This window comes from Thunnus albacares, chromosome 8 (genome assembly GCF_914725855.1).
Source record: "Thunnus albacares chromosome 8, fThuAlb1.1, whole genome shotgun sequence".
NCBI lineage: Eukaryota > Metazoa > Chordata > Actinopteri > Scombriformes > Scombridae > Thunnus > Thunnus albacares.
Genome location: NC_058113.1, coordinates 22297901 through 22313375, shown reverse-complemented (window position 1 = coordinate 22313375; position 15475 = coordinate 22297901). Strand labels below are relative to the sequence as shown.

The 15475-nt window shown below is 36.4% G+C and overlaps 1 protein-coding gene and 1 long non-coding RNA gene across 2 annotated transcripts in view; both read right to left on the bottom strand.

Annotated features, from left to right (window-relative positions):
- Positions 1-4612, bottom strand: part of LOC122987112 (hemicentin-1-like) — a 28062-nt gene extending 23450 nt beyond the window's left edge. Inside the window, exons 1-4 of the mRNA XM_044358774.1 lie at positions 4160-4612; positions 2933-3265; positions 1720-1998; positions 864-1130 (exon numbers count right to left, since the gene is read on the bottom strand). Coding sequence (XP_044214709.1) covers positions 864-1130; positions 1720-1998; positions 2933-3265; positions 4160-4205 — 925 coding nt within the window. The 5' untranslated portion in view covers positions 4206-4612. The remainder of the gene's footprint in view (positions 1-863; positions 1131-1719; positions 1999-2932; positions 3266-4159) is intronic.
- Positions 4613-10746: 6134 nt separating this feature from the next.
- On the bottom strand, positions 10747-12289 carry LOC122987116. The gene is made up of 2 exons (XR_006404457.1): positions 12135-12289; positions 10747-11886 (listed from the first exon to the last, which is right to left on the bottom strand). It is a non-coding gene; the product is annotated as an uncharacterized LOC122987116 (long non-coding RNA).
- Between the last annotated feature and the right edge of the window lie 3186 nt (positions 12290-15475).

Sequence of the window (15475 nt, the reverse complement as noted above, 5' to 3'; positions counted from 1 at the left end):
TGAGACTTGACTTGGACTTTTCTTCTGTGAGACTTGGATATTTGAGACTTGATTGCCTTAAGATTGAAAGGTAAAAGCACCAGAGAGGACTAGTTCAGCTGTTCCACACACTCTGCGTGTTTTATTTTAATCATCTGGTAGAAACTGCTCCCATGGCCTAATAAACAACACTGTCATCAGCACTTGCAGTAGTGCAATGCTTATTGTTTCTGGACCATACAGTTTATTTTGCATAATTGACCATACCTACATTCTCCATGAAAATGTTAGTTTGAACGTCCATTTCCTCATCATCAACAAAATTCCAGATCCGACCAGATTTTGCAGTTGTAACACGTACATTTACTTAGTGATTGTGATTTATCTTCATGATTGTTCTAAATTTGTGTACCAAAACTAACGTCAGCTTGTTCTACTTTTGACCACATCAGACAAACAGGCATTTGGTACCACCTCAAACATTTTTTATTCTGAGACCTCCTTGTTATATCTGTAAGAGCAAAGTTTGCAATATCACTATTTGAATGACGAGTATCTAGTGCGGGAATGTACTTTATGTACAGATGTTATTAGTGTTTCTCCTCTTTTAAACCACAAATATTTAGCACAACCATTCACTGTATGTCATTGTAATGATCTGCATTAAAGGAATAAAAAAAACTTGCATTTTAACTTGTTATGTGTTTATAAAGAATGTAACAGTTGAGACAGACTTGGGCTTGACTTGAACTTGCCAGGACAATAAAACCGCTGTGTCCTATTATCACAGAGAAATATGTATTATTGGTACATTGACACAATGTTAAAAGCAGGTGTTACAGACGCAACAAATAAATAAACACAGATGTTTTACTCAAACTTACCCAGTACAGTTATAGCTGAAGGCTGAGATGTTTGATATCTCAGAGTTTTGTTGTTAAAGGCTTGACAGCTGTAGTCCCCACTCTGACTCTCCCGAATGTTAATCAGTGTGAGCTCTGGTCCAGTATCAGACAGCTTGTCTCCATTCAGAAACCACTGAAACTGAGCAGGGGGTCTGGAGGCAGCTGAGCAGGACAGGCTGATGCTTGACCCTTCCACATAATAGTCTTGTGTAGGAGATAGCATCAAATGAATGTTTTCTGGGCCAACTGAATGTGGGGAGCAGAAACAGCCAATTTATAATCATAGTATCATGAGAAATAACTGAGTCAAACAGCTTGACACAGTGTGAGGCCTCATAATTCATTAATATGAACGACTGGATCACTATACACCTAGTCACCAGAAAAAATAAGAAACACCTGCACAATGTAATGTAGCAGATCATCCCTGCGATAAAAAAATATTTAAATGACACTAACTGTATAAAGTTTTTGTATACACGGTGCTGTAATTTGTGGTTGTGTTGCACCAGATATCATTAGATTGAAAGCTGCTTCTAAAAGAACATGTGAAATATTAGAAACACCAGAATATTAAAAACACTATTGAAAATAAACATTGTGAATATTTTAAGTTTCACAAAGGGCTGCAGGCCTGTTCTATTGGATTTTATTAAATTTTACAGTCATTCAGTGTCTACAGTTATCAGTTTAGCCTGCATAATGCATTATTCAAAACAGCAAAGAGTATCACAAGGCCACACCTTGCTAAGATTTGGCACTAATATAAATCAAACTAAGATTTGCATGCAGATACTGTTAGATTAAATACTGAGTGAATAAGTTAGTAACTCACAGCTGATGGAAAGATTTACTGGATCACTGATGCCTTCACTGACAGCATAGGACACTTTGCATCTGTACGGTCCCTGGTCATAGCGGGTCACTCTGGGTATAGTGAGATTGTAGTATCCACTACCGAGCTGAACTCTCTCTCTGGCTTTAACCTCAGAGCTGCCGTTCAGCCAGACGAGAGAGAGGGGGGATCCAGAAGAAGAACAGAACAGACTGACAGAGCTGTTGAACTCCACCAAGTCTGTGCTGCTGACATTTACATATATATTGGAGACTGGCACTGTGGGTGAAAAACACAGTAGTTTTATACTTGCCACTACCTAACAAAGGCAGCATGGCTCAGCAGAGTGCAGCAATGTAGAAGCAGTGAACAAATCTCAGGTTAATGATATAATGATGAGTATTCATGACTAGATTTTCGTGGTTTGTATTAGCTTCTGGGGCTACTAAAACAGTGGTGAATCATTTAGCTCATAGCTGAAGATCCAGTTATAGTTTCACAATTATTTTAGACATACACAAACCATGCTGAATACAGAAGTGAAAACACTTAAAGTAACTTCTACACTCGACTGTGGAAAAAATGCTGGCATTTGCTGTTAAATTGGAGACTGGCACTGTGAGTGAAAAACAAAATGCTACAGTACACACGTGAAAGGGAAAGTCAGTTTAAGTTTCTGTTGACATTGTGTCACTAAGGCACTGATTCAACTCTGTGGTAGTTTCTTAGGCTGAACATTATGGTGATGGATCATTAGTAAACGTTCAATATAATTCAGCACCACAACATATGGTCTCAAAACTACCAAATTACTGAATCAACTCGACTCTGACACAATCTCAACAAAAGCTACATTTCATTAGCACATAATGTAAGGATTTATTGAATGACAGTTGTATTAGATTGGATTCAACTACATGAATGTGTTAAATGAACTGCTGTCTTGCGTATCAGGCATGTCAGAAAAACTAGCAATACTGCATATGTGCACCTGTCGCTAAGTTATTCATATCTCAGGCGTGAAGCTGCTATTCTCCTAATTTCACTAGCTGTAGAAAACTGTCCCCAAAATTTTCACAGATAGCATGAGTCATGTAATGTAATCATTTCATGTCAATTATGTTACATTATTGCTCTTGAAGTTTAATTCTTTTGTGATTTATATTCTCCATTCAACATTTAAAACTACTGCTCATGTGAAACATCTGCTCACCAAATATCTTCAGTTCAGTGGATCCTATTATCTGGTTTCCTCCATCTGGTGTAATGCTAACTAGGTACTTTCCACTGTCATCAAGAGTCAGATCCCTGAGCTCCAGAGATCCAGTAGATCTGTAGAGGGTGATCCTGCCTTCATACTCTGGATCAGTGATGTTTGAAGAGGTGGAGGTTATGATAGGTCTTTCAGTATTGTTAATAATAACACTCCAGGCCACTGCCAGAAATGGTTTTTCTGGTGGAGTCATCGTTGTGTTGAATATCACTGTCCCTCCCACAGCTGCATTCAGAGGTCCACCCGACAACACATCAACTCCTTTGGTTAAACCTGGAGGAGACAGTTATATGCTTGAGAAGGACTTAAATCAGTGCACAAAATGAGCCACTGGGACAATTTACTTTATTATAATGAATATGATAAACTTTATATAATAAAGTCCCCCATACAGTCAAATCATATGTTTTTCTTATTGTTCCTTCAGTTGGATGTTTGACCTTCACTGTGCAGATTGATTGTATATATGTGCAGAGTTTGACTCCAGAAACCTGTTTTCACATGTATCTGCTGAAAGTGGAAAGTTTCTCTGTGATCACCAAACATGATTGCAAACATGATTTGTGACATCATAACTAGTTTGGAGCTATTCATGGTCCAGTATGCAATTTATAGAAGTTTGAAGTGGAAACTTTAAGTGCCCAGTGTACATGCACTGATGATGAACTTTACAGTGAAGTAGGAGACGTCTTGTGTCCAGCAGTCAAACTTTTCCAATGGACATTATCTGAATAATTATACATACATGCTCATATTTATATAGTTTAACAAGTTAACTGAACTTCTCCTTTTGGGAAAACCATGTCAGACGAAAACTGTTATTCAAAGTAATTCAAAGTATTTTTACATCTCTTAAAACATGTCTGTCTTTAAGTATTGGTTGTACAAGGCTGATGAATCTTTTCAATTCAGTAAACTTCTTATAAATGTTTAGCATGAACATATATTTCCTGAAAATAGAAACAAGCCAATTAATAAAGTTTAGCTGATTGTCATAAATCATACTGCCCTCTTTATTCATTTTAATGAGGGGAATTTAGTTTGTGCCCTTTGATGAAAGTATTATACCACAACAAGGTACTTTTCTGAAAGTGACAATTAATTAACATGTATATTAACCAGCAAAAGAGGAAGACTTTAAAACTCTCAAATATTCAAGATTCTTACCTGTAAGAGTCACAGAGACAATACAAAGTAAGGACAATATATCCATTGGTCAGTCTTTGTGAGATGTGTACAGCTAAGAAAAGTTCAACCATCAAACTCTGACTGTTCTAACAAATGTGATCTTCCGGTATCTGCAATTATACAACTCATGTCTCAGTTTCAAAGTAGAAAACCATTTATTGTGTTGCCAGCTATGTGCATAGTGAGATAAACCTACTAAAGTTGTCATGCCAAAAGTTGAAGAGCATCGCCCTCTTGTGTTTATGCTGGCAGTCTAGAAGTGATAGTACAGTGCGACTGCAAATCCTACATGCTGAGTATTTTATCTCACAATATCTGCTTCCATCAATTCCAGGTGCTCTTTTATACAAATGTGGAATGACTTTGGTACAATTTGACTTTGAACGGAAGTTGCACATTGTTACTTTCGACCCTGTCAGTCGCAACGAAAGTAACAGACGGGTGGGTCAAAAGTAACGCAACGGTATAAACTTGAATTGTGTATATTATTCTTGTTTTTATTTTTAAAAATGTCTGACAATGTGCTTTTTAACATGTAATTGCAAATATATTATGTCCTTTGTCCTCTTAATAAAAATTACTACATTTCATTTTTAGAGCATAGAGCCTAACAATCAATGATGCACATTTGGATTTTTCTCAGAGCTATATAGATGAGCCCATTAACACATTGCTTTTTTTTAAAATTCCTGCTTTGAATCATATTGAGGGATTTACAGTAAAATCTAATTTATTTTAGAATAATTCAACCAATCAAAGAAATGCTTGTTGTTACTGTAGAGAGATGAAAGAAACACAACAATGACTCCTGACCGTTAAACGTGACTCTGACATGGCAGACTTCAGGATGTGTTAACGTACTAAATAATCTGTCAAATGATCATGACTATAACACATGAAACAAAATACACAACTTCAAAAAAATTTACCGCTTGAGTGAATGTAATTACTGTGATCGAGGACAGCTTTTTGGGGTAAAACTCTGCGAAAGAATGACGTATCCACGCGATTTTCACGGTTCTCATGAGTGTTGCGTGCTGTACGTGCTGACGTAGTTACGCATACCAGACTTGTTACTTTCATAACTTTCGTTCTCCCCTGTGTGTAAATATTGAAAATGAATGTCTACTTACATGAAAGGAGTTGGTCTTCTGTGTGCCCAACTCTTTTAATATTATACTATTAAGGTCAGAAGAACTACAAGAGTGGCAACCAACCCATATATCTATATAAAGTAGGACATACAGAACCACAAAATACAGAGCAAAATGGCAGTCATTGGAAGACCACCCTGAATAAACCACTGAATGTTTAGTCATGTCAAGGCATTGTGCTGTTTTTTTTTAATAAAAAAACAGAATTCTTTATCCAACAAATACCTGAAATTGCATTGCTTTACAGTTCATAGTCTATTTTATCAGTGATTGACAGCACAATGATGTAGGTCAACTTTTAAACCTTAAAGGATAACAGGAAAGCTCAAATGACACATTACTTCCTTATCAGTTTTCATATAGATCCCCATTCCTATACTGAAACCAGCTGTGGGAAAGTTAAGGAGTTTGACACAAATCCTCTCTCTCTCACAAATCTCATTTTTTTGTCATACTTGACAATACCTCAGATGAAATGGAAAGAGCTGTGACACATTTCATCCTCCTGGGAGTCATCTCAGGTGAGCTCTTATCACTCAACACAGCCTAATACAACCAAAGGCAATTTTACTCATATTGTCCCATTTTTTAAAATATCATCCTTTAATTTATTATTCAGGTTATTGATGATGAAATGCTCACAGTGTTGATGTTGATATTAAGGTTTTACAGCATCTGATTATATCTACAGTATTTTACAGACAGGCTTGCTTTTAGAGCACTGTTTAGTTAGGGTGATTACAAAGGGAGGTTTCAGATTTGACCAAATAAGATGCCATGAATCATGAGGAAATTAGTTTTTTAATAGTAAAACGTCTGTTTTTTGACCTTTCATGGAATTTTGCTTACATAAATTGCACCAAGCAGATTGTAAAATGCCATCAAAGTAATACTATCTGGACCAACTTAATTTGGGGAGCAAACAACATATAAAAACACAATGTTATTGTTTGAGAAAGAATTTTTTTGGCATGAAGGTCCCAGAAAACTATAAATACCATAACTGACCAAAACATTTGAAATATAGATAAACCAGAAACCCCAACATATGAAAAACCTATTTCAATATAAAATGAAAACAAAATATAAAAAGGAACAAACACAAGTCACAAAAAGCTTCTACTGGATTTCATTATGAAGGGTTAGGATTAGGGTAAAATATAAAAAAATGAAGCAGAAAAGGCAGAAAACAGCACAACAAAGCCACTCCTTTCTAAGTTGAAGCAATGATAAAAATCTAGCTACAAATCTGAAACAGATGTCGTAAAATAAAGTACTCAGCATGTAGGTAAGGATTTACAGTCACACTGTACTATCACTTCTAGATTGCCAGTATAAAAACACAAGAGGGCGATGCTCTTCAACTTTTGGCATGACAGCTTGGGGTTTATCTCACTATGCACATAGTTTGAAACACAATACTTCTATCAACGGGCACTGTGAGGGAGCTGTAACATCCCCCTCACTAAGGTGAAAAACAACAACACATATGTACATTGACTAATACAGGAAGTTCATTTTTGTTATGTTGTGCTTTATTTTGGAAACCCCTACTAATCTCTCTCTCTTTGAGGTCTACTTCCAGGGGGCGTGTTTACATGGAGTGCACACATGGGAATGAAGCCACAGGACTCCAACAGGTGTCAATTACCTTGTTAGGCTGTACCAAGGAAAGGAAAGAGAGAGGGAAGTGTGTAATGTGTTTTCATTAAGTTTGGCTTTTGTTTGGATATTTCTTCAGTTTATTTTGCATTTTATTTATTCTGTATTAGGCAAAGAGTTGTGTGTATTTTGTGTATGTAAATATCAGTAAGGTTAAATTGTAAATATTTATTCTAAATGTATGGTGGGAGTGTTCATGGGCCCTTCACTATGTAATGTTTTGGTAGAGACAGTGGGTAGTTATGCCGGGTGGGAAAGCAGGGTAGTGTGTCAGAGAGGTGGGTGGGGTCAGGTTGAGTGTTACCTCTGCCGCTGCTGCCATCTACTGCCACCTGCTACACCAGCTACACCAGCCAGACTGCTTTTGCTGTCCACCATTCCGCTATATGTATGTAAGAGTTGTTGGACCTTTTTTTGTAAATTGTCTATGGTCACAAGTAAAGAAAAATCAGAGCTCTGAAACCAAGCCTTGTGTGACTGATGCTGTTCATTTCTCCATTACGCCTACACCTCAATCCTGCTGGCCTTTATCCTAGTTGGAAGGGTTCATCACCATCTGAACCTTACAGGCACAGACAAAAAAGAGTAAAACCTGCTTGACAAACATGTCACCAGCTCCAGTTATGATTTTTGACAGTCACCTAAACTTTATTTATTTGCTCATTTTTGTTTTCAGAAAATAGACATTCATACCAAATGCTTATAAGAAGTTTACTGACTTGAAAAGACTCATCAGCCTTGTACAACCGATACTTAAAGACAGACATGTTTTAAGAGATGTAAAAATACTTTGAATTACTTTGAATAACAGTTTTTGTCTGACATGGTTGTTAAACTACATGAATATGAACATGGATATATGAATATGCAAATATTGTTTTAACATTTTAAAAGTTTGACTGCTGGACACAAGACGTCTCCTACTTCACTGTAAAGTCCATCATCGGTGTATGTACACTGGGCGCTTTAAGTTTCCACTTCAAACTTCTGTAAATTGCATACTGGACCACGATTAGCCCCAAACTAGTTATGATGTCACAAATCATGTTTGTAATCATGTTTGGTGATCACAGAGAAACTTTCCACTTTTAGCAGATGAGTGTGAAAACGGGTTTGTGGAATCAAACTCTGCACATACAGTGCTGCTTGAAAGTTTGTGAACCCTTTAGAATTTTCTGTATTTCTGCATAAATATTACCTAAAACATGATCAGATATTTACACAAGTCCTAAAACTAGATAAAGGGAACCCAATTAAACGAATGAGACAAAAAAATCATTTTTTTTCATTTATTTATTGAGGAAAATTATCCAATCTTACATATTTGTGGGAGGCAAAAGTATGTGAACCATTGCTTTCAGTAACTGGTGTGACCCCCTTTTACAGCAATAACTTCAACCAAACGTTTCTGGTAACTGTTTATCAGCCCTGCACATCGGCTTGGAGGAATTTTAGCCCATTCCTCCATACAGAACAGTCTCAAGTCATGGGTTGTTGGCGGGGTTCTCAACATGAACTACATGCTTCAGGTCCTTCCACAGCATTTCTTTAGGATTAAGGTCAGGACTTTGACTCGGCCATTGCAAAACATTATCTTTCTTCTGCTTTAACCATTCTTTGGTAGAACGACTTGTGTGTTTAGGTTCGTTGTCTTACTGCATGACACACTTTCTGTTGAACTGTGGAAGGGTCAAACATCAGCCTTGTTGTTGTTGTGTCTGTCACCTGCTATTAACATTGTGTCAAAGTACCAATAATACATATTTCTCTGTGATAATAGGACACAGCGGTTTTATTGTCCTGGCAAGTTCAAGTCAAGCCCAAGTCTGTCTCAACTGTTACATTCAGGCAAAATAAACTGTATGGTCCAGAAACAATAAGCTTTGCACTACAACAAGTACTGAGGACAGTGTTATTTATTAGGCCATGGGAGCAGTTTCTACCAGAAGATAAAAATAAAACACGCAGAGTGTGTGGAACAGCTGAACTAGTCCTCTCTGGTGCTTTTACCTTTCAATCTTAAGGCAATCAAGTCTCAAATATCCAAGTGTCACTGAAGAAAAGTCCAAGTCAAGTCTCAATTCAACAGCTCTGATACTGGACTGGAAAATATTTATTACTTGCACTAGATGCGTATTGTCTGATCGTATGGTTGTTGTGTTTAAATGTTAAACAAATAGTGGGAGAAGAAGGGAAACACAATCTTTAAAATAAACCACTGTGTTTTTCACCCACAGTACATATGTCCAAAGTAAAGGTAAAGTAAGCAGCACAAACCTGGTTGAGTTTAATAGCTCTGTCAGTCTGTTCTGCTCCTCCTCTGGATCATCTCTCTCTTTCCTCTGGCTGAACGGCAGCTGTCCCCAGACCCTCTGCTCAGTTTATGTGGCTTCTGAATAGAGAACTGCTGTCTGATACTGTACTGGTGCTTATAATCTTTTTAAAATTCAGACAAGTCAGAGTGGTAACTACAACTGACAGGCCTTTAAAAACAGAACTCTGAGATATGAAACATCTCAGCACTCAGTTGTCTCTGTACTGTGTAAGTTGGAATAAACAGGTTGTGTGGATACAGTAGTGATATAGGTGATATACTGTCCACTGGCATAATTTGTAGGTGGGCAAAGTAAATTCATCATCATTTCTGTATTCTTTGCAGTAAAATAATCAAGAAAATACACATCTTACACACCTTTGAATTTAACATTTGAATGCTTGACCCTGCAGACTAACCACTTTCACTTCCTGTTTTTTTTCTAATGCCATAATGTGAAGTTGAAGATATGAAAATGTCACTCCAATTGAAAATTGAAAATTTACATGTTTTAACATATAATTTAAGGATCTCATGTTGCATTCAAGTCAGTCACTACTAAGCATCAAAGCAATGTCATTACTAAAATGAAATCATCCTCCAGTTCACTGGACATCCTTCCAATTCACTTCTTTAAAGAACTATCCCATTCATTTTCTCCATTTGTCCTAGCCATTATCAATTCCTCACTTTTATCTGGTCAAATGCCTGAATATTTTAAATCCACTACAGTTTAACCACTTCTCAGTGAGCCATCTCTTGATCCATCTGTTTTAAATAACTTCCGCCCAATATCTAAACTTCCCTTCCTGGCTTGGTCTTGGACAAAAGTAGTTGCTGGTCAGCTGATTGATCATATAAACGGCAACAGGTTCTTTGACAAATTTTAGTCACATCAGCAATAAAACGGTTATTGCTTTTGCTACTACTGCAGCTTTTGATACAGCTGACCATGTAATTTTAATTGAACATCATAAGCATTTGGTTGGCATATCAGGTACAGTTTCAGATTGGTTTTATTCCTATCTGTCTAATAGGAAATTAGAATTAGAAACTTACTGTAAATCATTTCACAGTAAGTTACTTGTCAATTGCTGCCAGTTATTTACTGTAACTAAAAACACAGTACGCTTACTGTAATTTATTTTACAGTAAGTTTATGGTGTTTATAAACTTACTGTGAAATAAATTACAGTAAGTGTATTGTGTTTTTAGTTACAGTAGCAATTGTAAAATGAAACAGTAATTTTATGGTACTGTATCTACTTTTACAGTAGCTGTACATAACTGTAAAATAAAATACAGTAATTTTATGCTACTGTGTAATGGATTACAGCACCAGACATTTTGCAGTAAATTAGATTACAGTTATTCATATAACGCTGTAAGCTTTCAAACAATATTTAAATTTCAATAAATGAGTACAGAACCAACTCTTTAAATGACAATTATTTATTATCTGTTGAACAGCAACTACTGCATTTTACTTATTACTTATTTTCACTGTGCACAGGGATTGTGCACCATGTTTACAGAAATCATATAAGAATAATGGCCTTCTTCCATATGGCAGAAATACCCACACTGCAATTATATCTGTGATGCACAGTGCAAATGGTTTTCCCTCAGACAGGACAGCAGAACAGAAGTTGTTTACCCTTAATGACATAAACTGTAGTAAAAGAGCCTGTTGCCTGCAGTTCTACGTCTACCAGCTCACTTCAGCTGTTTCCTCTTTTACCAATTCTCCTTTGCAATATATAGAACTGATCTGCTGACCAAACAGCACAAAACATTTTGCATAGACCAATGTCTTCTGACCAATACTGCAGTCTGTTTTACATTTCCTGTACATGTCATGTTTCATAATAAAAGCCACACAGTGGTACACCACTGAGAAGCTTTTAATGTGAAGTAGCAAATGCAGGAAATATTTGGACTGCATGGGCATCAACTTAACACAGTAAATAAATATATAGAAAATAAGAATGAAGAAAATAAATGTTTACTTTTCAGTGTTTGCCATAAAAGAAGCAGGGGCCATATGCAACTTTCTGTCCTCTAAATATCATTCAATAACAAAGTTTTCAAATGTGTATATTACAAACATTAGCAAATATTACAATGACAACGTTAAAAATGCAATATGTAAAAAGCTTGTTTAAATCTGCAACCACAGTTAAACAAATCCTACTGAAAAAATAATACAGATGCCATTTAATAAGCCCACTACAAGTTAAAAAAAACAAATATCAAAATCAAATAACTGAACTTGATATATAGACACTGACACTAGACACTGTTATTTCCTTGAAACAAAACACTCTTAGGTAATCTAAACATGCATTTTCAACTGTGGGAGATGTCACCAGGTACTCAGGTGTCCATAGAGTTATTAAAATGGTATTTGTGGATGCCTACTTGTCTGTAAAGAGTCCAACAGCCCACCTCAGTCCACTTTGCATCACAAGTCCACTGGCCCAAAAGGCTTTGGATGCAGGTCAGGAGCCGCCGGGTGATTTCACTTTGATCCTCCACTGCTGCTTTGTGTTCTTCAGCAAATTGGATGACAGCTACTGTAGATGACAAAAAACAAAAATGTTTTACCATTACTGTCAGTGTAATAACCAAGCTATGATCAAAACACATGTTTTTAAGACTCTCAAAGAAAGCTTTTGTAGAATAGGCTACACCTAACAAGATTTTAATATTGTAACACACATTTAATACATCTTAACAGCAATCTTAACAATCACTGGGAAAATGCAAGTAAAATGAATCTAAAAGAAATAGGATGTGAAGTAAAAATGTTGATGAGCAATACCTTTTAAACAGACTCCAGTGATGTCATTGTGTCCTCCTGATATTCAACTGTGAACCTATAGCAAGATGTGAAGAGGACAGCCAGAGTGGTGGTGAAGTCAGGTCTCCATCAGCAGCATCCTTTTGGTTGCACACAGGATCTCAGGTTCAGGTTCTCTTGATGAATAATAATCAAACACTGAATTAACAACAATTCTATCACCTTAAAGTACTGTTTTCTCTGTGAAAACTAAGAAACTTACACAACAGAGACAATATTGTTTGTTAGTTAGTACATGAGAACAGATCTAAGCAGATGACTGCTGAGATGCTTGTGGTTAAGCCAAAAATAAATATGAAATATAAATATAAAATATCTAAAAACAGGCACATAGTATAACAAGCACAACTGCCACAAGAGCTGACTAACTTGGCTTTGTCAATGGATTTTAAATCTTACCTTGCACTGTGAGACCTGGGATGATGGAGAGACTGGACTCTGGCATCAGTGGGAGTGCTCGTCAGCTGTGAGGAGTAGAAATAAGATGAAGAAAGGCATCAGGATTTAGAGCCGTGCATGACTTTGGAAAACATTGTTTTTACTGGGAGTGATTACTTTTTAATTAATAGTCCTATACATGCACACACACACACACACACACACACACACACATATATTTAAACATACACACACTCAAACAAAAAAACAGGGTGATGTTTTCACAGTGAGCTAGTATAAGAGTGTTGAGTTAGCCAGGGGGTGACACAGGCTAAACACACGTTACAGTGCTCTCACGAGTCCTATGAGGGTAGAATTTATAAAGCTAACATTTGTAACGTTAAGGCGTGTTGACAAGTTAGATTTGTAACATGAAGCTTTTTCAGTTTAACACAACACAGTCAGGTTGACTATGGATTTCTGTTAGCTAGCTAACATAATAATGTGAGCACAGCACACTTCTGAGAAGCCAGAAATCGATGTGAATAATTTAACTACAAAAACTAGCTTGGTGTAATGTCTGGTGTTAGTCAGGACCGAGTGTTTTCGTGTTGAAGACATTTACTGATCACTTGCTGATGTCAGTGCCACCTCCTGCTGCTGCTGCTTCGGTGACGGCTAACGATAACCACGCTGCAAGAAGTTCACTGTCCACACTGCAAAAAATATCCGTTGAACAGACGTCTTTGTGGTCTCCCGTATCTTCCAGTGCTCATTTCTGAATGTTCCGAGTTCGTTGCGTCCTTTACTTCAAAGGACTCTGCAGTTAAATGTTAGCTGGTGAAGTTAGCAAGCTGTAGGATGTCAGACAGTCCATCTATGATACCGTCTGACAACTTTACTCCAGCAAAAACAGACAAGAACTCGACGAGATTACTCTTAAAAAGAAAATCCTTTAAAGTAAATAAAAGATAATGTAGTGAACCAAAGAGCTGTTAAATCCCAAACCGGCTGCAGTGAAGTAAATTACTTTGGCGCCCAGACTGACTCAGTGACGCTGTTCAAATTTGAGATCATGTGATGTTTTTCTTTGGCTCAACCAATCAGCTCACGACTTCATTGATGGCCTGTCATGACATAGACTGTATAAAAGGTTATGACCTGATAAACGTTGAGACAAATTTAAAACCTGAAAGTAACAGCCTGCAGAAGCATGAATAAACAAGGTCATCTTGAAGTATTCGAATTTATATGAAAAGAATAATTATTTTAAACTAAAATTTAAATTATTTAATCTGCACCATGAATTTGAGGGTTGTGGCTGAGGTTGAGGCTGTGATTTTCTACAGTACTAAAATAGTTACTGTGATTTTTTTTTTTTTACAGTAACATATGGTTACTGTGATTTTCCATAGTACTAGAATTGTTACTGTGACTTTTTTTACAGTAACATATGGTTACTGTGATTTTCTACATTACTAAAATAGTTACTGTGATTTTCTACAGTAACATAATGGTTACTGTGATTTTCTACAGTAGTGTGTTCACTACTGTGATTTCTACAGTATCATTATGATTACTGTGGTTTTTAGGCCTAATACACAGTACTATACTGTAAAAATATTCACAGTAATTAACTGTGCAGAAACACAGTAAATTACTGTGGATTTCACAGCGATTTTATACAGTGTAGTCATGTGTATGTCTAAAGTGAGTCATGCTCTGCAGACTTCAGTTGATGAAAAAATAGTTTATTTGTCTAAATGAGCAATCACATGATTACAAATACAATATCCACAACCTGAGAGTTACATTCACTGCATTTTTTCATTGGTGAAAAGGCAAACTGGTGAAACATTCATCACACTGGCGGCTTGAAGCATAACATGCCACACCAGAGGAAGGCTATAGGAGGAAGGCTATATTCAGGTTGAACAGAAAACATACTGCAATAAGTGTACACGGGATACTGGTAACCACATCAGAATAGAGAAATACTGAGATGTGAAAAGTTAAGTTTGTCAAAAACGAACTTCCTCCTAATGCACGTGAAATCAAACATGTGAATAACTCACAGGGAGTTTGATCTTTAGTAATGAGTAACTATTAGTTACTCATTAAATCTTGACAGGGCATAATTCACAACGCCAAGCTCTGTGTGGGAGACTTCATCTTCATTCTTTTCATCTCATTTGTAATGAACATAAAACAAATCATTGCTTTATAAGACGGCTCATTTCTTAAATCTTTGTATCTACAATGATTCAATTAAATGTATTGTGCAACACTGATCCCTGACCCTTGTTAAAAAAATCTGTCAAAAAATCTACCAGGAAAACTCAAAAATCAATACAGGTATGTCTAACTCGTTAGACTATGATACTTTACATTATATAGTGTAATTAACAAATGTCTTTGTGAAAGTTAGATTGTCAACAGGTGTGGCATTCAGTTATATTCGGTTTAGAATAGATATTATTTATACACTTAGGTGTATGTGATGATATAAACTAGCTTCTCCTTTCCATTTGCATTATTTCACTAATCTGAATAACTTCCATGTTGCCTCGAGGCCTTCAGGGTGATTTGCTGAAAGATAAAGCACCTTATTATCTTATCAAATCACACATTTTACTGACATTTACAATAAACATGACCTGAATTACTCTAATCATCACTGACAATTGAGATATTTCTAGGCAAAAGTTTCTTCATACCTGCTGGAAAGACTTTAAGATTCAAGCCATCTCATCCGTGAAGATGTCCACCAAATAACCACTGGACATCACTTTGACATTCCCTCAACTTCAAGTATTTTTTTCTCTTGTTTCAGTGGGATCAGAGAGAAATCCCTTGTTATTGTATTATGATTTTGTTTTGGATTATTGTGGCTACAGACCTTCCCTTCGTGGAATAATAAAGTT